General features: G+C 35.7%; 1 protein-coding gene across 4 annotated transcripts; it reads right to left on the bottom strand.

Annotated features, from left to right (window-relative positions):
* Positions 1-1444: 1444 nt before the first annotated feature.
* On the bottom strand, positions 1445-23118 carry LOC308356434 (methyltransferase N6AMT1-like). 4 transcript variants are annotated; one of them, XR_013968090.1, is made up of 6 exons: positions 22960-23118; positions 20927-21013; positions 20117-20207; positions 14685-14770; positions 12962-13078; positions 1445-1654 (listed from the first exon to the last, which is right to left on the bottom strand). XR_013968090.1 is itself a non-coding variant. In XM_080825416.1 (4 exons), the coding sequence occupies exons 1-4, from the start codon at positions 23091-23093 to the stop codon at positions 1643-1645; spliced, it is 324 nt and encodes a 107-aa protein (XP_080681542.1). In that variant the 5' UTR covers positions 23094-23118; the 3' UTR covers positions 1445-1642. The 4 variants fall into 4 exon arrangements, 1 of the variants encoding a protein (XP_080681542.1); XR_013968091.1 differs by lacking the exon at positions 1445-1654 and having other exon boundaries at positions 12551-13078; XR_013968092.1 differs by lacking the exons at positions 1445-1654; positions 12962-13078 and adding an exon at positions 13116-13333.
* Positions 23119-24347: the final 1229 nt, after the last annotated feature.

Here is a 24347-nt window from a genome sequence, read left to right on the forward strand (position 1 = left end):
ATAAATAGAATATATATATTTTAGTATCTAAATTTATAGAACTTAAAATTCCAAAGGAACATGATTTTAAGAAAAATAAATGAGTAAAAGCTGACATCCATTTTGCTCAGGTTGGATTATGCAGGGTTAGAAATAGATGCAAGATCAATATTATCTTATTGAGGTAATAAGACCATAGTTCTTCTTTCTCATATGGACTGTTTTATTTGTAGTTCAAATAAACATTTAAGGTTGATTTACAACTTACTTGTTTTAAATAGATAAAGTATAAAATTAATAAAATACTAGATTTTTTTTAGAAAAATTCTAAACACAAAGGAAGTAAAACCTTTACACATTTACATCACCTTATAAGAATCAATGCTGCTGTTATTATGCATATCCTTCCTATAGTTTTCTATTTTTAACATTTTTTGGAAATTATGATATTTTGAAAAATATTGCACACATTTTTTTAAAATTTCTTTCAGCGTAACAGTATTCATTGTTTTTGCACCACACCCAGTGCTCCATGCAATATGTGCCTCCTTAATACCCATCACCTGGCTCTCCCAACCTCCCACCCCCCACCCCTTCAAAACCCTCAGGTTGTTTTTCAGAGTCCATAGTCTCTCATGGTTCACCTCCCCTTCCAATTTCCCTCAACTCCCTTCTCCTCTCCATCTACCCTTGTCCTCTATATTATTTGTTATGCTCCACCAATAAGTGAAACCATATGATACTTGACTTTCTCTGTTTGACTTATTTCACTCAGCATAATCTCTTCCAGTCCTGTCCATGTTGATACAAAAGTTGGGTATTCATCCTTTCTGATGGAGGCATAATACTCCATAGTGTATATGCACACATTTTTAGGCTGGCTTTCCACTTGGTATTATTTAGGTAATATTTTCTGATGGCATCAATATTTTCCAAATGTTCATTTAAATGACTGTATACGATTTCCAAAATATTTCATGATTTTCAGAACAATTCTATAGTGTAGAGTATCTTTATGTCTCAGACCATAGGGAATATCCCTCTGGAAACAAAGACTTACTGTCATCACATTGAACCATGTTTTTCGGCTTCATTTAAATAGATAAACATCGGGCACCTGGGTGGCTCAGTGGGTTAAAGCCTCTGCCTTCGGCTCAGGTCATGATCTCAGGGTCCTGGGATCGAGCCCCACATCGGGCTCTCTGCTCAGCAGGGAGCCTGCTTCCTCCCCTCTCTCTGCCTGCCTCTCTGCCTGCTTGTGATCTCTGTCTGTCAAATAAATAAATAAAATATTAAAAAATAAATAAATAAATAAATAAATGAACATCTGTGACAATTTTGTGTTGATTAGCATGCTGCTCCAAGATGGGTATGTCCTTCTCCCAGAAGACAGATAAGTTAACACTTATCAATTAACTGTTTTTTTTCTATTAGAGAATATTTAAAAAAAATTTTTTTTTTTTTTAGAATGCCACATGTAACAAAAGTGTTGAAATTGGATGTCAACTAGGGCACAAAACATCTGTTCTGAGAGAAGTTGTAATGAAGAGGATCTGACAAATGCCCCTCTATAGGACATGCACTCACTTAACTTACAAAGACTTACAGACAAGTGGATGATAAATCCTGCTTCTGCTCTAGACACATTTGGAAAAGCCAATCTTCATGCAGAGTTCTGGATATAAAGACAAAACAGGCTGAATATTGATAAGAAATTACATATTAAAGAAAAACTTTTTTTTTTTTTACTTTCCCATTTTTGTTTTAGGAATTGCATCTCATTTCCGCTGAAGAAATCAATCATATCATATTTCTGTCTCAATAAATGCCACATTTTACATATTTTTCTTGATGGTATCATGGTACCATTGGATATATTACTATTCAATTTGCTTTTTCACTTAAAGCGTAATGTTATTTTTTAAAAAATATTATAAGTTTATCTCACTCTTTTGAAATGTGCATTGAAGAGAAACAATTACTTTCAGTGATGTCAGAGTAGCTAATACTGCACTTGTACTCCCCTCATGTTAAATTGGACACAACAAATGAAATAAATAACTGTTTTTGGAAATTGCCCAACTGGGACCTCAGAACTACAATGCTTTTCCAAAGGGAAACAAACTATTTAAACCCTGCTATCACTTTAGCTTTCTGCCTGTAATTCTCTCAGGCCCACATTTCAAGAAGGGGAACCCAAGAAGAGCATGATGTTAATATCGAAGAAAGATCAAATTTCAGGAGTGATTGTAAGTTTTGAATAATCATTGTAAAGAAATGAGAGCTACACAGAAAAAGGAGTTTAGATACTCACATAGGGGCCTCTTCTGCCTGCTCTGTTGAATGCTAAGACACTCAAATGTATGGCTTAATTCCATAAGAAAGGTAAAAATTTTTTTTAAAAAACACACCACACGTCTATTAGCTAACTAATCCTGAGATCATGCAGAACGGAGAAAGACTTGAGATCCATCAGCCATAGCAAAGAGACTTTACTAAAAAGTAGATCCAAAAGAGAGATACCTGAGTACTTGGGCAAACTAGCACTAGTGGTTGCATTAGATCCAACAAATTGTGCAGAGTTTAAGGGATGTACAAGTAACTTGGCTCAAAACCAACTTCCACACTATTTAGAGAAAGACAACAATATCCACATTGTAAACAACATATTAACATTCTCTGGTATCTTTTTAAAGATTACTAGACAAGCAAAGAAGCAGAAAAAAACTGTCACTATAAAACAAAATCAGTTACAAAATCAGTTTGGTTTACAACAAACCAAAGAATCAGACGTAATGAAAACCACACATCATGATCTTAAAAGAGGTGTTATAAATGTGCTCAAGAATATTTTAAAAAAATGAATATGTGAAGGTAAATGAAAGATAAAAAATTGAAAATATACATCTCAAAATACAATGTCTGAAATTAAAAAAAATGGGTGGTATTCAAATCAAATATAAGGGATGCCTGGGTGGCTCACTTGGTTAAGTGTCCAACTCTTGATTTCGGCTCCATTCATGATCTCAGGGTCATGAGACTGAGCTCTGCCTAAGGCTCCATACTCAGCTTGGAGTCAGCTTGCAATTCTCTCTCTATGCCCTTCCTTCCACTACAGCTCCCTCTCTCTCTTTCCCCCCCCCCCAAAAAAAAAAAGATAAATAAAATACTTAAAAAAAAATTAACTCTAACCATGAGAATGAGGGGGGGAAAGCCATTACTGGGAGAAGATATTCGCAAAAGACACACTTGATACACTAAATCAGATCTTCTTTGCCTCACCTGACTCTTGCTTCAGCCACCACTACTGTGGCCATTCTACCTGGACTTCATCCAGTCCACCATCTTGCATTATAACGTAAGAAAGCTTCACCTTATGTCCCTGCTGTTTGCTTCCCCCTACCAGCCCAGGTGCTTTCTTGTTGATATTGCAACTCCTGGTGCCCACACAGGTGTACCTGATGTACATGAGAATTAATGCTCCCTGGAATGAAAACCTAAATTAGGTTTAATTACATCCTATAAGACATGTTCAATGTGGGGCGCCTGGGTGGCTCAGTGGATTAAGCCTCCGCCCCCAGCTCGGGTCATGATCTCAGGGTCCTGGGATTGAGCCCCACATCGGGATCTCTGCTCAGCGGGGAGCCTGCTTCCCCCTCTCTCTCTGCCACTCTGCCAACTTGTGGTCTCTGTCTGTCAAGTAAATAAATAAAATCTTTGAAAAAAAAAAGACATGTTCAATGTATAGATTATGTCTGTTTCCTTATAATTCTCTGGACTAGCTAGGGGGAAATCTTGGACATGGCCACCTGAAAAAAATTATTGTCCTTAGAATGTTGAGGGTTTTCTCTTTTGTTTTAATGAAAATTGCTGTGGTAATGAAACCAGTGAGTCTATGTTGTGTGTTTCACCCACATTGGTAGTATATAAAGGTCTCAGGATGGGACATGACATTCAGACTCCAAAAACCTCTACCTGCTTCACTACTGAAATACTGAACCCCAATTTCTAGACACCGTGTGTTACAACTACAACAGAAACTCGTGTAGCTGTTGCAATGGCTGTGGCTGTGACTGTGGCTATGGTTCTAGATATGGCTATGGATTTGGCTCTGAATACAGTTCTGGATATCACTGTCTTTGTGGTTATGGATATAGGTCTGGCTATGCCTGTCTGCCTGGCTGTCAGCCATTTTTCTATAGAAGATATTATACTCCTGGGTTAAAGAATTTGACCACAGTGCACCATTTCCTCTAAAGTGATCATTCCAAGATCATTTCTGTTTCAATGTCTTAAAATCACATTAGAGCACACTGAAGAAATAGTAGTCAGAACCAGCATCTTCTTAAAAGTCCCATTTGCTATTGATGGGGCTGGCAGGCAGAAAACCTTATTTTGATCATACTCCAAGGATAAACCCTCTATCCTCTTATTCTGTTTTTCTGTGTTGTGACAGTTTCCAAATAACTGTTTTATTGTCCCTAACAAGCTTGTATGCCTTTTATCACTGACATGTTACTGACTTCAGAAATAGGCAGGGCTAATGCTCAGCTGTTTATTTTAATTGTGTATGTCTGGCTTTCATGTTAACAGGCCAATATCCATGTCATATTAATGTTACGTATCTTGAATTTTGTCCCTGAAGAAAAAAGCTTTTTATTGGCTGAGCCTTGTGTTCTTAATTCATTGTACTCAAGGGTTTGTCTTAAATGTTTGTGTTTTGTGATCCTACGTCTACCCATTTCTTTCTTCCCCTATTAATAAACACTTAGCCACTCATCAACACATGCACACATATACACACACATGAACAAAGGCCACAGAAAACCTATTTTGGAAAATGCTAATGATGAAAAGCAAGTTGGAAGAAGAGACACAAGACTCAATAATTGGTGGGGTGCCTGGGTGGCTCAGTGGGTTAAAGCCGCTGCCTTCGGCTCAGGTCATGATCCCAGCGTCCTGGGATCGAGCCCCACGTCGGGCTCTCTGCTCAGCAGGGAGCCTGCTTCCTCCCTTCTCTCTCTGCCTGCCTCTCTGCCTACTTGTGATCTGTCTGTTAAATAAATAAAATCTTTAAAAAAAAATAATTGGTATATAAATGACCTAGAGATTGGCTGGATTTGGATGGTGGCATAGATAATAAAAGGGAATAGATGAGCATCAGGAACTCTCTGAAGGTAGAACCTATAAGATTTCAAACATCAACAATGAAGGAGAAGGAAGAAAAACCTAGAAAAGTTAAGTACTAAAAAAGTGTATATTTCTTCTTAGCACTTAGAATTGTGGGGCATTTAGGGTGGTTTACACAGATAAATATCTGAAAGATTGGTATTGCAAAATTATTGAACTATTATTACAGATGTGCTGTGTCTTTCTAGAGACACTGAACTGGCTAAGGTGATGATCATGATGATCATGACATACAAATTTCTTGACATGAGAGTTTTTTTCTAATATCTGACACCATCTGAAACAAGAGTGACTTCTCATTAGGAGCTCTATCACTGGACAGGTCTAAACCCAGGCAGGATCAGCCATTGTGACAGTTAATTCAGGATAAAATTATAAATTCAGGAAGAGGGATGGAATTAGATGATCTTACACATCCATTTTCTATCCTCTTCCTACTCTAAAATACTATAAGTTAGGAGTAAATTTGAACTTTGAAGACTGATTATGAAAATAGTGATGCTGATACCTGGAAAATACAAAAAGAAAACCCTTTATGTCACCATATACAAAAGGAGAAGCCAAATATAATATAGTTTGGCTTTACAAATCCTATCTTTATTTGGGATGTAGAAAGACCGTCAGAATGGGAGTCTGACACTCATGTTAAGTAAACTTGACCACTCATGTTAATTAAATTCAGTGTTCCTAATATCCCTTGAAGCCTGAAAGAAACTGCAGGCTTAAGCAGAGGAAAGGCCAAAAAACGACAAATGGGTAGATTGCTATTCTTGAAAAAATACAAATCTAAACATTGGAATAAGCTTGTCAATATCTATAAATATATTCTGCTGATATTTTTATTGAGATTGAGTTAGATCTATACATCAATTTTGAGAAGATGGGAATCGTAACAATACTGAGCCTTCCAATTCATGAACATGGTATATCACTGCATATATTTAGGTCTTGTTTGATTTCTTTTGTGGTGAATGATAATGTAATATAGATCAATAATGATTACCTTTGTACTCACAGAGGGCATATTCTAGTAAGATAGACAAAAATTTAAAGAACAACCAGCCATCTAAGTGACTGAATAAAAGTATTAAATTACAGAATTATAAGGTTTTTATAGTGATTAGTAAAATAAATAGTGACTTGCTATAAAAAGTATCATATGGCCTGCCAAAACTCATACAAGAAGAAATAGACAATCTTAATAGGCCTATGTCTATGAAAGAAATTGAGTCAATAATTATCAATCTTCTAAAAGAGAAACACTAGACCCAAATGGGTCACTGGAAAATTCTACAAAACATTTAAAGAATGATATATACCAGTTACCTACAATTACTTCCAGAAGATACAGGGGAAATAGTTGATAACTCATTCTATGGGGCCAGTATTATTACCTTAATATCAAAACCAAATAAATACATTATAAGAAAAGAAAACTATAGATCAACACCTAAATGAACATAGATGCAAAGATTTTCAATGAAATATTAGTTTATGAATCTAGCATTGTATAAAAAGAATTATACCCCATGACCAAGTTGTATTATCTCAATTATGCAAGACAGGTTCAATACTCAAAAATGAATTAATATAACCCATCACACCAACAGCCTAGAGAAGTGAAATCACATGATTATCTCAAAAGATTTAGGAAAAAACATGTGACAAAATCCAATAACCTTTCATTTTTAGTAACCAGGGATAGGGGAGAACTTCCTTGACTTGATAAAGAATGTCTGAAAATATATATGTATATGCAATAAGCAAGAAAAGAAGATTTACACTGATAAGGAAAGAAAAATATGAAAGTGTCTTTTCCACAGATGACATATTTGTTTAGAAATACTGTAGAAAATCTAAACAAAATTATTAAAAAAACCCTCCTGGAACTAATTTATAGTAAGCTTGCAGGTTAACTTGTGAAAGTCAATTGTTTTTTACAGATCAACAATGAACAAGTGAAATTTGAAATTAAAAATGTAATACCACTGACATTAGCAGTTTATATATATGTACAAAACTCTGATGAAAAAAATCAAGGCACAACTAAATTAAAAGAAGAGATATTCCATGTTCATGGATAAAATGTTGCCATTGTCAAGATGTCAGTTCTTCCCAACTTGATCTACAGATTCAGTGGAACCTCAGACAAGATCCCAGCATGTTCTTTTGTGGATATCAACAAACTGATTATAAAGTTTATATGGAGAGGCAAAAGACCCAGAAAAGCCAACACATTATTGAAGGAAAAGAACAAAGTTAGAGGATGGAAACTCTCTAACTTTGAGGCTTACTGTAAAGCTTCATCAAAACAGTGCAGTATTGGTGAAATAATAGACAAATGAAATAGATCAATGAAACAGAATAGAGAGACCATAAATAGGCTCACGTAAATATAGTCAACTGATGTTTGAGGAAAAAATACAGAGGAAATAGGATGAAGAAAAGATAGTCTTTTCAACAAGTAATAGTGGAACAACCATCAGATGGAAAAAAAAAATCTAGAAACAGACCTTGTACTATTCAAAATAATTAACTTAAAATGGATCATAAAACTAAACCTAAAATGCAAGAATATGAAACTTCTAAAATATAACATAGGAGAAAATCTAGATAAACTTCATATGGTCATGATTTAGATATAACACCAAAGGAAAAATCCATGAAAGAATTGATAAGCTGGATTACATTAATATTAAAATTAATATTCAAAATTTTTGTTCTATGAAAGACAATGTCAAGAGAATGAGAGGACAATCTACAAACTGGGAAAACATATGTAAATGACATATCTGATAAAGAACAATTATTCAAAATATACAAAGAATTCTTAAAACTCAGTGATAAGAAAAACAATAACCCAACTAAAGATGGGCCAAAGATCTTATCAAAAACCTCACTAAAGATGACATATAAATGACAAATTGGCATAGGAAAGATGCTTCACATCGTATGTCCTCAGGGAAATGCAAATCACATAACAGTGTGTTACCACTACACACCTATTAGAATGGCCAAAATCTGGAACACTGACAACACCAATGGCTGACAAGGATGTAAGGCAATACACTCATTCATGGCTGGTAGAAATATAAAATGGTACAGCCAGTTGGGGAAGACATTTTGGTGGTTTCTTACAAAGCTAAACATACTCTTACATGATTTAATGTATCCACTTATGTACACACAAAAGGCTGCACAGGGATTTTTACAGCAGCTATATTCATAACTGCCAAAACTTAGAAGCAAACAAGATTTTTTTTAGTGAAAGAATGGGTAAATAAACTGTGGTGCATTTAGACAGTGCAATATTATTCCCTGATAAAATGAAATGAGCTCTCCTGCCACTAGAAGACATGGAGGAACCTTAAACACACGTTGCTAAGTGAAAGAAAGCAATCTGAAAAAGTCACATTCTGTATGATCCCAAATATATGACATTCTGAAAAAGGCAAAACTGAACACAGTAAAAATATCACTGGCTGCCAGGAGTTAGTGGTAGCCAAGGGATGGAGGAGTTTGTAACAGTATAATAAAGTCTATATATCATTATACATCTGTCTAAACCCATAGAGTAGACAATACCAAGAGTGCACCCTCGTTGACCCCAATGTAAACTATGGGCTTTGGATGATTATGGCATATCCATGTAGCTTCCTTAATTATAACAAATATTAGAGAGTACTGGTAATGAGGGAGGCAATGTATGTCAGGGGACAGAGAGTATATGGGAAATCTTTATTCACTCCTTTTAAATTTCTATGTGAACTTAAAACTTCTCCAAAAAATTGTCTTAAAAAATCAAGTATTTCTAAGAAAGGATCAGTGAGTTTGAAGATAGAACAATAGCAACAACTAAAACCTAAATACAAAGGAAAAAAAAAAACTTAAAAGATGAACAGATGCTTTGTTATCTGTGGTACAGTATTGAGTGATCTGATATACATATACATACACATGTAGAAATGCACACAGTCTGGATACTTCTATATCCAGAGAGGGCTCAGAAGAAGTATTTGAATAATGAATGGGTGAAATATTTCTAAAATTGGGGCACCTGGGTGGCTCAGTGGGTTAAACCCTCTGCCTTCGGCTCAGGTCATGATCCCAGGGTCCTGGTCCTGCATCGGGCTCTCTGCTCAGCAGGGAGCCTGCTTCCTCCCTCTCTCTCTGCCTACCTCTCTGCCTACTTGTGATCTCTCTCTGTCAAATAAATAAAAAAAAATTTAAAAAAATATTTCTAAAATTAATTTTTAAGAAAAGATAATTTAAACAAAGACTGAAGAAATCAACAAGCACCAAGTAATAAGAACAAAAAGAAAATGAGGACAGGTATTATCATAATCAATATTTGGGTAAACTGAAATATTTTTTCATTTTTTTAATGATGATTAACCTTAAAGTAAACATAACAAACATGATCAGTGAGTTTATGGCATATATAAAATTAAAATTTATAATAACAAAAGGTGGGAGGAAGGAAGTAAACTGCTATAAGGTCAGTATATATGCATAAAATGGTATAATATAACTTTAGCACAGGGCACCTGGGTGACTCAGTAAGCACCTGTGTTTGGCTCAGGTCATGAATCCAGGATCCTGGGATCCATTCCAGCACTGGGCTCCCTGCTCAGCAGAGAGTCTGCTTCTCCCTCTTCCCGCTCCCCCACCGCTACTTGTACTCATCCTCTCCCTCTCTCGCTCTCTTTCTCTCTCTCTCTCCTCCTCACACATAAAAACAATTAAATGAAATCGTTAAAAAATATATTACTTCCGGCACACTGTGGCAAATTAAGATACATACTGTAATCCTTAGAACAGCCATTAAAATCATAAATATATCAAGTAAATCTATGAAGGAATAAAATGGAACACTAAAAAAGTGCAAAAGAAGGCAAGAAAATAAGGTAAGAACAGGAAATAACAGCCGTAGCAAGCAGAAAACAAATAACAAGATATAGATTCTTGTACAACCATGACAGCAATTACATTAATTGAAATGGTCTGAACATTGTCATTAAAAATAAGACCCACATCTATGCTTCAAAAGAAACCCGCAACAAATATACAAATGCGGAGGAGTTAAAAAGAAAAGAATAAATAAATAAATAAATAAATATATACTATGCACGCAAATTGATATATAATAAACACTAGTTTAAGAAAGGTAGAATGGTGCTATTAATATCAAAGTAAGCTTCAAAAGAAAAAATAATATGAAAACTAAATTCCTCAATTAAACATAAAATCTCTAAAAAGCCTGGCAATAGTATTAAGAATGGGATGAAAGAAAAATGTGTGCTGCTCTCAGTTGAATTTATGTGAAGTGGTATAATATTATTTGAAAAAAACTGATAAATTAAGATTGTAATATTTGTAGCAACCAATAAATAACAATATATCTAATAAGCCAAAAGAGAAGATAAAATGGAATTAAAAAAATAAAATAAACCAATAAAAAGTAAAATTATGGGGGGAAAGGACAGGTTAGGAAATAGAAAACAAATAATGAGATGATATAGAGTTAAATAAAACTGTGTCAAAAGGACATTGAACTTGAAAGTCAAAATAGATTCATTATAAATAAGAATATTTATTTATTGTGGCTTATCCATAATAAACCTACATTAAATGTAAAGACACAGACAGACTAAATAATAATAAAGCTGGAGTGGATCTATCATGATCAATCAAGCAAACCTCAGACACTGTGTGTCAGTCACTTGGGAAATGAACAGTTTAGGGGTCAAATTCCTACTGTGTAATAAATATACAATCTAATAAAGGGGAAAGAGTGATACCGATATGTTTTTTGCATTGGAAACTGGAAAGTGGCTCATTAAGAGGAAGAGTGCTCTGCAATCAGCGTGGGAAAGATTCATCTGACTGAGGGGGTTAGATGCACCTTTATGGAGGATGATTACTTTGAAGTGGGCAGGGTTGTGTTTTAGGGGCAGCGAGGAGAAAGGTGTTGAATATAGAGAAAACAGTATGGCAAAAGCAAAAAGCTTGGAGATGAGAGTTTAATTTCTGTGATTACCCTAAGAAATGATGAATAAGCCAGCATTCATATAGAGCAGGATTCCTGAAGGTAAATAGAGAATCAGTTGCTTCCATGATGAATTAGGGCCATGTTGGCAAAGGCCTCAAATGATTATCTAAAATATTTGGTCCTATTTGGCCACTGGTAATTTTCCTTTGAGGCAAGTGACACCCTCAGTGTTACAATCGGTAAAATTGCTCTGACTGCAATATATAGTATAGGCTGTTGGCATGAAGCTTGGGTTCAAATATGCAGGGGAGACACACTAGTGTAGACATTGTGAATAACAAGGTGGGCCTGAGTGAGGCAGTATCAGTATGTTAAAAATTTTGTGATGATTTATCCAAACTTGTAGCTAGTTAATATCTGGGAGGAGGTAGAAGGAAGAATTTAAGATGATGCTATGGTTTTTAGCTTGGAAATAGGACAGTCAGAAGAGTGCATGGGTCCAGCATGATAATTTGTGTTTTATGTTGTTTGCAATGCTAGTATGAAAACTATAAATCTAACAGTTGATGGTTGATTTTAGAGCTCAAGGGAATTCTGTGGCAGAGAAAGACATAGGGGACTTCCAGATATAAATGATATTTGATACCCTGGGTATGGAAGAAAAGCAGTAATTAAGAACTCATTCTGTCCTGGTCTGTTTAAAACTTATGCGACAAGCCTAATATCATAAAATATACTTTTTTATGGGCAGGATTTCTTTTGAAACTAACTTCGAATTCCATAAGAATCACCATAAAATGTCAGGTATATAATCCTGTGTATTAAATAGCTCTTGTCCAGTAAACCAACATGTTTACCTCTATCTTTGAGTGAAGACCGACTATTAATATTCAACCTATCAAGATGTGTTTTGAATGAAAGGAAAGAAATTTGCAAAAAGTATTACCTTTCCTGTGTTGCTGGTTAAAGCTCGAGCTACTACTAGAGAAGTGATGGTTAGTTACACCATTGAGGACATAGTTATTGAACTTATAATACAGCTGCCTTCCAATTACCCCTTGGGTTCAATAACCGTGGAGAGTGGGAAGAGAGTAGGTGTGGCTGTTCAGCAGTGGCGGAACTGGATGTGCAGTTAAGCACTTACCTCACCCATCAGGTAAGTTTCTGTGTGTACATTCGGCTTTCCAGATAGCCCTACCAACCTCCTCTTTGAAAGGGCAGTAAGACTTAAAATATATCACTTCTGATTGAGGTTGAGTTACTGTATTTCCTTGGGTCAACACAGATGTATGCCTGAATGACCTGAACCTACTTACTGAGCCATTTTCCTTTTTAAAGTTCTGTATTTCTGTCTTTCTTTCTTTCTTTTTTTTTTTTTTTTTTTTTTTTGGTGTTTGAGAGGAGTTGACTTTACTCCACTGACATTGTGGATGACACAGAACTATACATGGTGTTAAAGAAATTGTTTGAGAGGGAATCTTTTTGTAAGATACTGGATCGATGAATATCTTTGGAGCTACTTTTAGTCTAACATTTCAACTCTCCTTTTGTGATTAGAGAAATCCCAGTACTCTCAAAGTTCTTTGACTTTTAAACATACTGTAGTTGTTTGCACATTGAAACTATAAAACTTGATGTATTGGTGCAAAACCTTTCTTTCAGGTCTTTCTTTAGTGGAGAAAAATTGTATCTGGTTTCTAAAACTTAGCAGGTCATTTTAAAAACCAACATTCAGAAAACTTAGGAGATGTGAATATAGCCAGGCAGATTCTCTCTTTCTAAATTAAAATTTAGGGGCACCTGTGTGGCTCAGTTGGTTAAGCGTCTGCCTTCAGCTCAAGTCATGATCTCAGGATCCTGGGATTGAGCCCCACGTCGTCGGACTCTCTCTCTCTCTTGTGCTCACTCTCCTTCTCTCTGTGTCAAATAAATAAAATCTTTTAAAAAATTAATTAGTTAATTAAAATTCAACTTTAACATTTATGAAATTGAATAAAAATAACTTTGGTCTTCAGAGTATATTTACTCTATTTTTTTCCTTTTTGTTAACAGAATGGAAGTATTATGGAAGACCTAGCTTTACGGAAAAATAATGTAGGCAAACGTTTTGAGGGTGTTGAAGATTGCATGATATGTTTCCCAGTCATTTGTGGTTTCTCTTCCCAAAAAAGCCTGTAGAACATGCAAGAAAAAGTTCCATTCAGCCTGCTTGGTAAGCCCAAAGAGAAATTAACTTATTTATATTTTATGTATATTTATATGTATGATATCTAAAAAACGAAATGATGTTAAACTCGTAATTGTAGTTAATAAAAGGCATATTAAAATGATTTTTCAAAATCTGTAAAAAATAATTATTAATTTACGGAGACTGGTAGCATCAAAGCACTTTAATAAGTGGGTGTTTTATTATAGCTCTCTCAAACAGTAGATGTTCCTGTAAGATCTAGACCATAAAGGAGACTAAAAAAACTAGGGGCCATCTGGCCTTAGAGCTCTTTACTCGTTTTAAACATCATAGTGAAAAGAAAGCTGCCCAGTATACAGTCGCTTCATAAGGAGGTCTTCCTGACATGTCTTAGTGGTTGGGTGGTGTGGGAGCCTAGGGAGAAAGAGTCGTACTGTAGCCTTTGGAAGTAATACTGAGTTGTGTTGATTTTGGAGATGAATGGGGGAAGCTAAAATTTTGGTATTCTCCCTTTTCCACTTAATCATTGTTAAGCTTACCTTGGATGCATATTTAAACTGACAGCTTTAAAAGGTTCTTTCAACATTTAAAAAAGCATTTTTTTTCCCAGTACAAATGGTTTACGTCTAGCAACAAATCCACTTGTCCACTCTGTCGTAAGACCTTTTTCTGAAAATTTTTCCTTCCATTGGAAGTGATCCCTGAAGAAAATCAGACAAGGACTGTGGATCTGGAGCCATCTTAAAGTGTTGATGGGAGGAGGCCAGTGAGCATTACTTTTAAATAGGACCTTCTCTGGAAAATTATTTTGGTTAATGTAATGATCCTAAAATCAGGTTTACTTATCTTTAGATTGCTTTGTAAATGTTTGGAAACCTTTTCTTTTACATAAGGATATTACATATTTGAGAGAAAATATTTATATTAATAGTTTAATCTTTTTGTATATTTTTAAAAATAAATATGGAAATACCCTAAATTACAGAATTGGAATTTGTGAAAGCACTGTACAACTATGTTATACTAAAAAGCCCATTAGGTTTGTTGACCTATGTTCTAGAAGAGTCCAAGTGAGGCAAATGAATTGAGAGGGTTGATTTATATCTACAGATATTTTAAGATTTATTTATTAGTTATTACAACAAAATTAATTAGTATTCTGATATTTGTAGGTTATTTTAATGGTAAAAATGAGGCTAAGCTATTAATATAGTTTATCATAAGCTATTTGAAGCATGCTCTGAAATCCTATGTAAAAGAGTGTAAACTGAAATTTAAGGTGTCTCCATTAATCAAGGGTTATGAAATTCAGAAAATTAAATTCATGGCACTGACCTTTTGCTGTGGAAGAATTTCCGTTTGTTAGTGAAATTTGAATTGCAGTCTTGTCAGTGAGCTTATTACTCCATTTGAGTGAGTCTCTAGAGGGTATGAAGTTGAGAGAAACAGAATTAGATTATCTCGTGCATGAAGCAGAGTGGTAGTTATCCCTCTATTGAGAGGGAAGGAATAAGTATTTCTGAAACTTAAGACTGGTGGAAAAAATAAAAATTTTAAAATGTTGTAGGAGGCTTTCAACTTTGTAAGCAAATTTTGCTATTCTTCCTGGCCAAAGTTACACTAAATTAGAGATTTGGGGGAGCTTATTTTTTCCAGCCTTTAGAAGTATAAGTTAATAATTTTAGTACTAAGTAAAATTCAGTATAATGGGCTGAAGTGGAATAGGTGAATACGTTCCGTTTGCCACAGCACTGTTACCTTTAAAAAACTGTATCCAAGTTCTAAAAGTACGGAAGTTTGGAACTTGGAATAATTTTATTGCAGTCTTCCACTACATGGGAAATATTAGCATATCTGACAGCAAGTTTACTTGAAAGATCAGCTGATCATCTCTGTTGCAAATGTTTAATTGGCAAAAAGAAGTCATATTAAATAAAAATCACTGCTTACCATCACCTGGGTAAAACGGTTATTACTGAAATAGGATGAATGTGGTCCGAGTATCATAGTCGAGAGTGAAGTATTATGTGTGAATTATAGATCTCTTGAGTTGAATATGTAGATGCAGTGTCCTACCCAGTTTTGTCTGTCTCTTGGATTTTTCTCCCTAATATTTATTATCTTATAGCCTTGAGACTCAAGGAGTCAGTGAGCACAGATAGCAAAATTCTACCACCTCTTCTTAACCCCTTTCTTAAAATATTCTCTGTGTCTCTCTCTGACATAGTAATCCCAAAGATTGTGTTACTCCTCTGTGAAAGTTGCACACTTTTCCTTTAAAAATGGTTTTAAAATAAGGCCTTGTTTATATCTTTTCCAATAGTGGTACTTCTTGGCTTCTGACCCAAACCTCAAGTAGAACAGAAAAGGGAATAATGGAGCATTGTTTTTCCATGTTAGCATCTAGGGCATCAGGTTCTTGGTGAAACACTATAATTCAGTGGAATACTTACTCTTCATACTTAGGACTCTTAACACATTTCTTTGAGACTTGTAAATATAAGTGTAAAGTTTGTTACTGTTTATATGCTTAAGAAAAAACTTTCCAGAATAAGACTGAAATTCATATCATTGATTAAAGTTCTATTTATATAGCTTTAACAACTGCAGAGCATCCCTTACAATTTTAGCATAAGGACATTAAAAATTGCATGAGATTCAAAGCCCATTAGCAAAATTATTAACTTAAAATCCTAATGTAAATTGCAAAGTTTAGAATTTATTTTTAACTCTTATTTATCCCATGTTCTAATGTATGTCCATAAGTTTCTGTGGCTTAAACAATGTTATTATTTGATAAGTTTTTGTGGTGTGGATGATTGTTATTATTTGATTGTTATACCATATGTGCCCATTAAGATTCTATTTAATTATAAAATATTTCAAATATACAGAGTAATAATAACAATAATATAAATGCCCTTGTACTCCTCACAAACTATTTTGCCATATTTGCTTCGGATTTTTAAGTAGGCTCCATGCCCCATATGGGCCTTGAACTCACCACCCTGAGATCAAGAGTTGGATGCTCTACTGACTGAGCCACCCAGGTGCTCTGCTTCGGATTTTTAAAGAAATAAAATCTTCCTCCTTTGTACTTCTCCCTGATGCCATCTCCTCTTTCCCTCCCTAGAGCCAACCTACTCCCTCCCAGATGTAATCAAAATGGCTGAAGGAGGTTTAGAGAGGAAAGAGCTTTTACATCATGTGATTCAAAGTTATTTAACACTCAGTCATACCATCTCAATACTGGGCACATCACTGGGCTATTTACACACAGTGTGAAACACTGCCTTACAACTTCCATTTTATCCCGGTTTCTAAAAGCATTTCTGTTTGTCGTCTTAATAGGCCTGTTAACTGGGGTGCCTGGGGGGCTCAGTGGGTTAAAGCCTCTGCCTTCAGCTCAGGTCATGATCCCAGGGTCCTGGGATCGAGCCCCCCTCTCTCTGCCTGCCTCTCTGCCTACTTGTGATCTCTGTCTGTCAAATAAATGAATAAAATCTTTAAAAAAAAATAGGCCTGTTAACTATAAAGTTCAAAGAGAACACATGAATAGTATCTTTGAGGAGGTGTTACAGAGGTACCTCTTCTTTCTCTACTCATTTAAAAAGTGAAAAGTAACATTTTTGAGGGAAGTGATTCAGGAATACCTTTGTCTGCAAGTAGGAAGATGACTAGTTATCTGCTGTTCCTTTCGGTAGTGATACTGCAGTATGAGGAAATACATTTGAAATAACCAATTTTCAATTACATAAAGAAATTTTCTCACATTGTTAAAAAAAAAAAAAAAAGTCCAGAAGGTAATTTTCCAGAAATGCTGAGAAGGGAAACTAAAAAAGAATTTGCTTTGTAATTGTTTATAATGGCTCTGAGGTGGGGGTGCCTGGGTGGCTCAGTCATTATGCAGCTGCCTTGGACTCAGGTCATGATCCCAGGGTCCTGGGAATGAGCCCCACGTCGGGCTCCCTGCTCAACAGAGAGCCTGCTTCTCCTTCTCCCTCTGCCTGCTGCTCTGCCTACTTGTGCTCTCTATCTCTCTGTCAAATAAATAAATAAAATCTTTTAAAAAATGGTTCTGAGTTACTATATATTAATAATCATTTCAGTATGGGTTTTAAATAAAGGAAAAATTGATCTTAAAATACAGAAAATTATGTAGTTTAAAAAGGAAATGGATTTAAATGAGAAAGTCACCGTAGACTGGATATAAGGTCTAATCACACACACTCCTCACCCATCCACATTCAGCTTTTGGGTGGTCTCAGAACATTAGAACAGATCTAAAAATGGGGAGGTAAGCAAAAAAGGCCTCTGACAAGAAGTTTTAAATTCAAATAGCAAAATGTACTTTATTTATACGAGAGGCTCTTATTTAGAACCCCTGAACTCTTAGCTTAAATACAAGTTTAACTAAATCACTTGTTTGGTATTCTAGCAAACAGCACATGGAAAGAGAGAGTGGAAATGCCACTAACAGGTAACAGCAAAATAAGACAACGTAAAGCAAGAGAAAAGAGACAGAGAGGAGAGGAAATGAAAACTCAAAATCACTGCAAGCTCTAGCTACTCAGTATAAGGCAGAAAGCCCTGAGTAATCCTCATCACAGCTAGCACAGAATAGTAACTAATGCTCATTTTAATGACCCTGAATCAATCAAAGATAAAGTTATTATTATTATTATTAGTTTACTTTAGGAATGTAAGGAAAGCCATATGACATATCTGAAAAAAGTCTTTTTTCTAAAACTAAAAAAGAAGCAAAATAAAAGTACTACTTTGTAAACAGGTAAGCTTAGTTATCTAAAACAATGATTTTGATCAAGGCTGTGATAATCTATGCCTAGTGTTCTGAATATTAAACAAACACAGAGTTTTCTAAGTGGATCATAATACCTATGCTAATGCCTCCTTCTTCCTTCTTTCTTTGTCAGCATTCAGAGTCACCATCACCTCGAACCCCCAAAACAGCTGACTGGCATGGACTACCATGAGCCATGTCCTGAAACAGCCGTGAGACTTCTAGATTTAGACTCAATGGTCTGGGCTTAAATTCTGTATTTATCACTCTATTAGCTACATGACTTTAAAAAATGAACCTCACCTCAGTTTCTACCTCTGTTAAAAAAAAGATATTCTGAATTTCTTATTTATCTAAAGTTTTATTACTATACCAAAACCATATATTTAACACTAATCATGGACACAATAAAGAAATAAGTTAAAAATTTAAAGGGCAAAACCTTCACAGTGAACCCATGTAAATCACATGAGTACCTTTCTGGATAATCTAGTTTTTAATAGCAGTAACAAGTCCTAATAGGTAAGAATTTCTTACATCTTTGGCTTAATTCCTTCTAAGCTGAAAAATCACTTCTGAGTTTAAAAAAGCAGAAAAGCTAAATACTCTTAACACTAAGAATACACGTCAAGAAGCACGGAAAACATTTTTATTTCTTATCCCTATCTGGTGTTAAGACTTTTTGCTTACAAAAAAGCACTTAAAACAACAACAAATATCCAAAATTACCCAAGTCTTACCAATTAAAATAGTAAAGGAACACTGCGACTGGGAAATAGATGTGTAAGTTAAAATGATGGTTCTGTAATTGTGACATGTTTTTTTACCTGTCAAGGTCTCATTCCCCTCTTTCTTTTGATTTCATCTCCTTGATCTCTAATGGGTAAATTCTCTATCCTCTCATTTTCAATCCATTTAGCTCGGGTAGGGCTTATCCCAATGCAGCTGTCCTGGGTGAGACTATTACTCAAGCCTAAACCCCTTTGGCCACAGTGAGAGATTTTGAGATGGCATATGATCCAAGATGATCCAAGCAATACTCATTCTGGGGCTTGTAAGACTAACTAAATAGAAAGAGTTTCTTTCCATGGAAGGATAAGGGAGATGTTTGCTGAGAAGTGCGAAATAGACATGCACGTATCTTCTTACCAAGAAGAAAAAGACTACCTAGAAATAGAGCCAACAGAGAAGTTCAGAGCTAAGAAAAAGATGCCTGTTATAGCATTTGAGTTCCTGGAGCCAGCTATGCCTGAAGCCACACACTTTACTTAAGCCAGTTTAAACTGGATTCTCCGTCACTTCTGACCAAAAGATGACTGATCCTTCCAAGACAGTAGAAATTTCCTTTGAATTTTGGACAAGATGAATTACATCAGTTAAGAATTTACTTCGTGGGGCACCTGGGTGGCTCAGTGGATTGGGCCTTTGCATTCAGCTCAGGTCATGATCTCAGGGTCCTGGGATCAAGCCCCACATCGGGCTCTCTGCTCAGCGGGAAGCCTGCTTCTCCCTCTCTCTCTGCCTGCCTCTCTGCCTACTTGTGATCTCTGTCTGTCAAATAAATAAATAAAATCTTTAAAAAAAAAAAAAAAAAGAATTTACTTCGTAGGGGCGCCTGGGTGGCTCAGTGGGTTAAAGCCTCTGCCTTCGGCTCAGGTCATGATCCCAGGGTCCTGGGATCGAGCCCCACATCGGGCTGTCTGCTCCACAGAGAGCCTGCTTCCTCTTCTCTCTCTCTCTCTGCCTGCCTCTCTGCCTACTTGTGATCTCTGTCTGTCAAATAAATAAATAAAATCTTAAAAAATAATAATAAAAAAAAGAATTTACTTCATAAATTATGGGGTATACTATTTAGTGGATTAAAAGTTAATTAATTTATCACTCAAGCTTCTTTGACCTAATCATCTTAACCTTAACTTATTTGAAAAGGAAATTAACTATTATTGGACAAGGATGAATAGCTCACCAAGTCTGTAATTACTGGCTGAATGTGGACTTTGTCACAGTGTGCTGTCTCCAGAGTGCAAGCTGCTGCTTCAGGGTTGGTATCAGTGCACCTAGAAACAGAAGAGAAAGAAAACTGTATTTTACGACCATGAGGCAACCTATTACTGAAAAAATTTTAAATGTTCCACTGCTTTTTTACAAAGCAGATTTAGAAAAAAATGAAAATGCTTTAATAATGGTGAAGGAAAAAGCAATAAATGTTATATTAATGAAAAAGATTGTTATATTGATATAATGTGCAAGAGTAGAAACTACACATACATGCATACACATCTGAAGGAATTAAATTATGAATCTAATGAATACTATGCCACCACAAAAATGAAATTTAAAAGGAATTTTTGAAAAATAGTCATGATACAATATTAAAAACATAGGAAGTGGGGAAAAAAAGAAAGAAACACACTTGGACCATGTGTGGTAGAATTGGAAGTGATTTTTATTTTCTTCTTTAAACTTTCCATATTCTCAAATTTTCTTAAAAATTTAATTTTCAATTTTTTCTGGTAATCAGACTATTTGCCTAAAAAATTTCAAATTTAGAAATACCCTAAAATCATTTTGTTGCTTCTATAATTATGTAGTATGATGGAACGGTTTTGGACATGCAGTTAAAATGTTTAGGGAAGAATAATTTATAATCTGAGTCCTTCCTACACTTAGGTAGACCCTTTCATTTCATTTACAAAAATGATTTCATTCAGGCAGTCATACCCCTAGTGAATTTCTTAGTGGAAGATGTGGATGAATTTGATATACTTATACTTACATGTACAAAGCTTGAGGACCCATCATAGAGGCTAGGAATGCAGACACCACTCCAGACCCTGATCCTACTTCAAGGCGTATTTCCACTCTAAAAAAGCAAAATAAAATAAATGAGTATAGTAGGATAAAAATATACATCACAGAAAATGACGCTCAATCTAGTTTTAATGTGTATTTCTCCAGCATCACTCATCTGCAAATACATGGAAATACAAAAGAAATTTATAAACACACTATAAACCACTTTGTGCTCATTTAATACTGTTTAATTACACACTGGGGTGTGTAATTAAAGTCCATAAAATAGATAGCTTCCAATTCATTACTATAAAACATTACATAAAACTATGGAATTAGGTTGAGGGTTGAAAATATCAATATGAAAAACATCACCCCTTCTCACAAGGGTTTAGTAGTTTAGTACTTCCCTAAAATGATAGGGTTAGTTATTATACTATTTATTTATGATGTTTTCTCTATCATCTAAAAGTACATAACATTTACAAATCCATTAGTATATCCTAGAGAAAAAAAATTCCCCCTTTCTCTTAATAGATTTAGAGCAGGAAAAGAAATTCGTTATTTGTACAGCTGTACACTGAACTGAGAAAATCTCACAGAATCTGATCTTACAATATTAGTATAACTTTAAAATGCTTTTGAATAAATTCTTTATTACACTCTATTTTATCCTTCAATTAAATTTACTTCCCTGCCTATAGTCTACATATGCATCAAAAGCACCAGTTTTCTCCATCACAGAAATGGGTTTAATGGGATTTAGGTCTTGCTGGCTACTAGCCTCAAACAACTATCCAAAAATAAACTCTAGCAGCTTCTAACTTTTGGAATCAACCCACATTATCTGACAAAACTTTATTATTCTGTGGGAAGGTCTGTTGAACCTTACCAGGAGGCTTTTATTTGAAAATAACTATCATGCTTTCATAAACTGAATCCCAAGAACAGAAATAATCTGACTTTATAACAAAATCAGCTCCTTTCACAGCATACTTTGCAATGCAACTGGTGCTTGTAAATCTTTCTGGGGTCTCTTGAGACTAAAAGACAAATTACAAAAAGAAATATAGGGTTCTACATTCCAGTAAATCCCAAAGTTCCATCATTTACAATGAAAAGCTGGCTTCATAAGCGTTGGGGCATTTTATATATGGAAAAATCTGACCAGGTTTAAGAGAGAGAAACACAATACAGAAATACAGATCTATGAAGCCTGACTGCTATTTTATCTTGAGATAACCAATTTCAAGTCTTGATCTTTAAATAAATCTAATTACTCAAATTCCTCTCATTAAAACAATAACAATACAGGTATTCATTCTTTTAATGTCATTTAAAATTTAGGAGGGGGGCACTTCAACAAGTCAGTTTTATTACTTACAAAGTGCTAGGGAAAATTCCACAGGCTGCTAGCTCTGTAGCTATTTAAAATTTTAAGTTAAATGAAAAATTACGCTCTGCAGTCGCACTAGCCACGTTTCAAGGGCTGGGTAGCCACACGCGGCTAACTGGCTTGTTGTTCAGGGCAGAATACGCTGTTCAGTGGGTTTCAAAATACTTCTCCGCGCCATGATCTCACAACCTCACTTCATTTTTGTGCCCCTCCCTTACTATAGGGTGCCTTTATATACTGAGTAAATTAAATGCCACGCAACTTTTAATATTTTATATTAAAATATTAATATATTTCGGAATATTTGGTTTTTGAACGTGTTAGCACATCACTGCTCTCGGGGGCTGTGGAAAAGATACACGCTGGCGTAGTAAGGAGCTGTGGAGCTCCCGAGACCAAAGCAACACCTTGGCAAAAGTAGAGAGATCCCTGGCCCGCCCATTACAGGTATCTAAAGGAGGATCGTCCGTGACGGCGTTCTGGTATCCACGGTCGCCAAGTCTGCGGACACCGCCTCCTCTCGGGGCAGACAGCATCCCCTCTTTCCCGGGCTCTCCCTCGCCGCCGCCTCTCCAGGACGCTCGAGCCCTCTCCCGCCGGGACCCTCGTCCTCCTCGCACCCCGTCAGCTCGGCCGCTGCTGCCTGGAGCGCGTCCAGCAGCAGGAACGTATCCTCCGCGGGCTCGTACACGTTGGTGAAGGCGCCGCGGCCCACGCGCCCAGACGGCGGTGTGGGGAAGCTCGGAGCTGCCATCTTTCTTCCCTCCGTCCCACGCGCAGACGCCAAAATTCCGCGCGCGCAGGCCGGGCAGTGGAGGGCGGGGCAATGGGGGCGGAGCAGTAGGGCCGGGGCGCCGGAGGCGGAGAGAGGAATCCGGGCTTGTTATTTCTAACAGTTTGTAAGTAAATGTTCTTGGAATTTGTAAGTAAACGGTTCTGTAGTCTGCAAATGCTGACCTTTGCTTTCTTATTTAGAATATTTAAATTTATTTTATTTTATAGATTAGCCCTTGATGCAGGGCATCCTCGATTGTTTTTGACTAAGGGGAGTGTTTATCCTTTATATTCAAAAGTTTTCTTCTATTTCTTGTTTGCAAAGAATTGAAAAAATACATATGGTCACTAAATTTTACGTTTTTAAATATCAATTGAACTTCAAGTTTTGAGCTTTGAGATTTAAACTTTTTCTCACTTTATTTTTTACTGTAGTATATTATAAAAATTACCTTCCTTATGTTGAATCATGAAGGCACTTTTTATAAGTCTCACTCAAGCAAGATGATTTTTCTTTTAATATCCTGCTGAATTTGGAGTGCTGATAATCTAGCTCTGTTTTGATTATGCTGTCATTACAGGATGAGTTAGGACATTGTTTCTGGCACATCTGGTAGAACTCACACATAAAATTGGATGGATTTAGTGCTTTTTTTTTTAGTGGATGATTCTCTGCTGTTTTGGGGCATCTTCTATAGATTGTTAGATTCTTCAGGCACTTGCACTCTTTTTGAGTCCATTTTTGTACTTTTGCAATAAAACATTTTTACATCTAGTTTTTAAAATTTGAGTAATAAAAATACAGGTAAATACCTAGATACCATTTTTTAAAAACCTGAGTACCTATCACCCAGAATTGATAATTAATAGTACTTTCTCATATTTCCTTAAGAGTATTTATTTTATTTTTAAAATACATATTATACTACATATTACTATTTAATAATTGTGTTAAATGTAATATTTATTTTTTAAAAAAGATTTTATTTATCTGACAGACAGAGATCACAAGTAGGCAGAGAGGCAGGCAGAGAGAGAGAGGGGGATGCAGGCTCCCCGCTGAGCAAAGAGCCCAATGTGGGGCTTGATCCTAGGACCCTGGGGTCATGACCTGAGCCGAAGGCAGAGGCTTTAACCCACTGAGCCACCCAGGTGCCCCAAATGTAATATTTATTATAACGAATTATCTCACATGGTTATGGAGACTCACAGACCCAAAATCTGTAGAACCAAT

Source organism: Martes martes (assembly GCF_963455335.1).
Source record: "Martes martes genome assembly, chromosome: 16".
In the NCBI taxonomy this organism is placed as follows: Eukaryota; Metazoa; Chordata; class Mammalia; order Carnivora; family Mustelidae; genus Martes; species Martes martes.

Coding starts and splice junctions, on each gene's coding strand:
- LOC308356434 (XM_080825416.1), bottom strand. CDS start 23,093: ATGGCAGCTCCGAGCTTCCCCACACCGCCGTCTGGGCGCGTGGGCCGC. Junction 21,014..22,959: donor GCAGCGGCCGAGCTGACGGG/GTGCGAGGAGGA, acceptor TTGCTTTTTTAG/AGTGGAAATACGCCTTGAAG. Junction 20,208..20,926: donor GGTCCTCAAGCTTTGTACAT/GTAAGTATAAGT, acceptor TTCTGTTTCTAG/GTGCACTGATACCAACCCTG.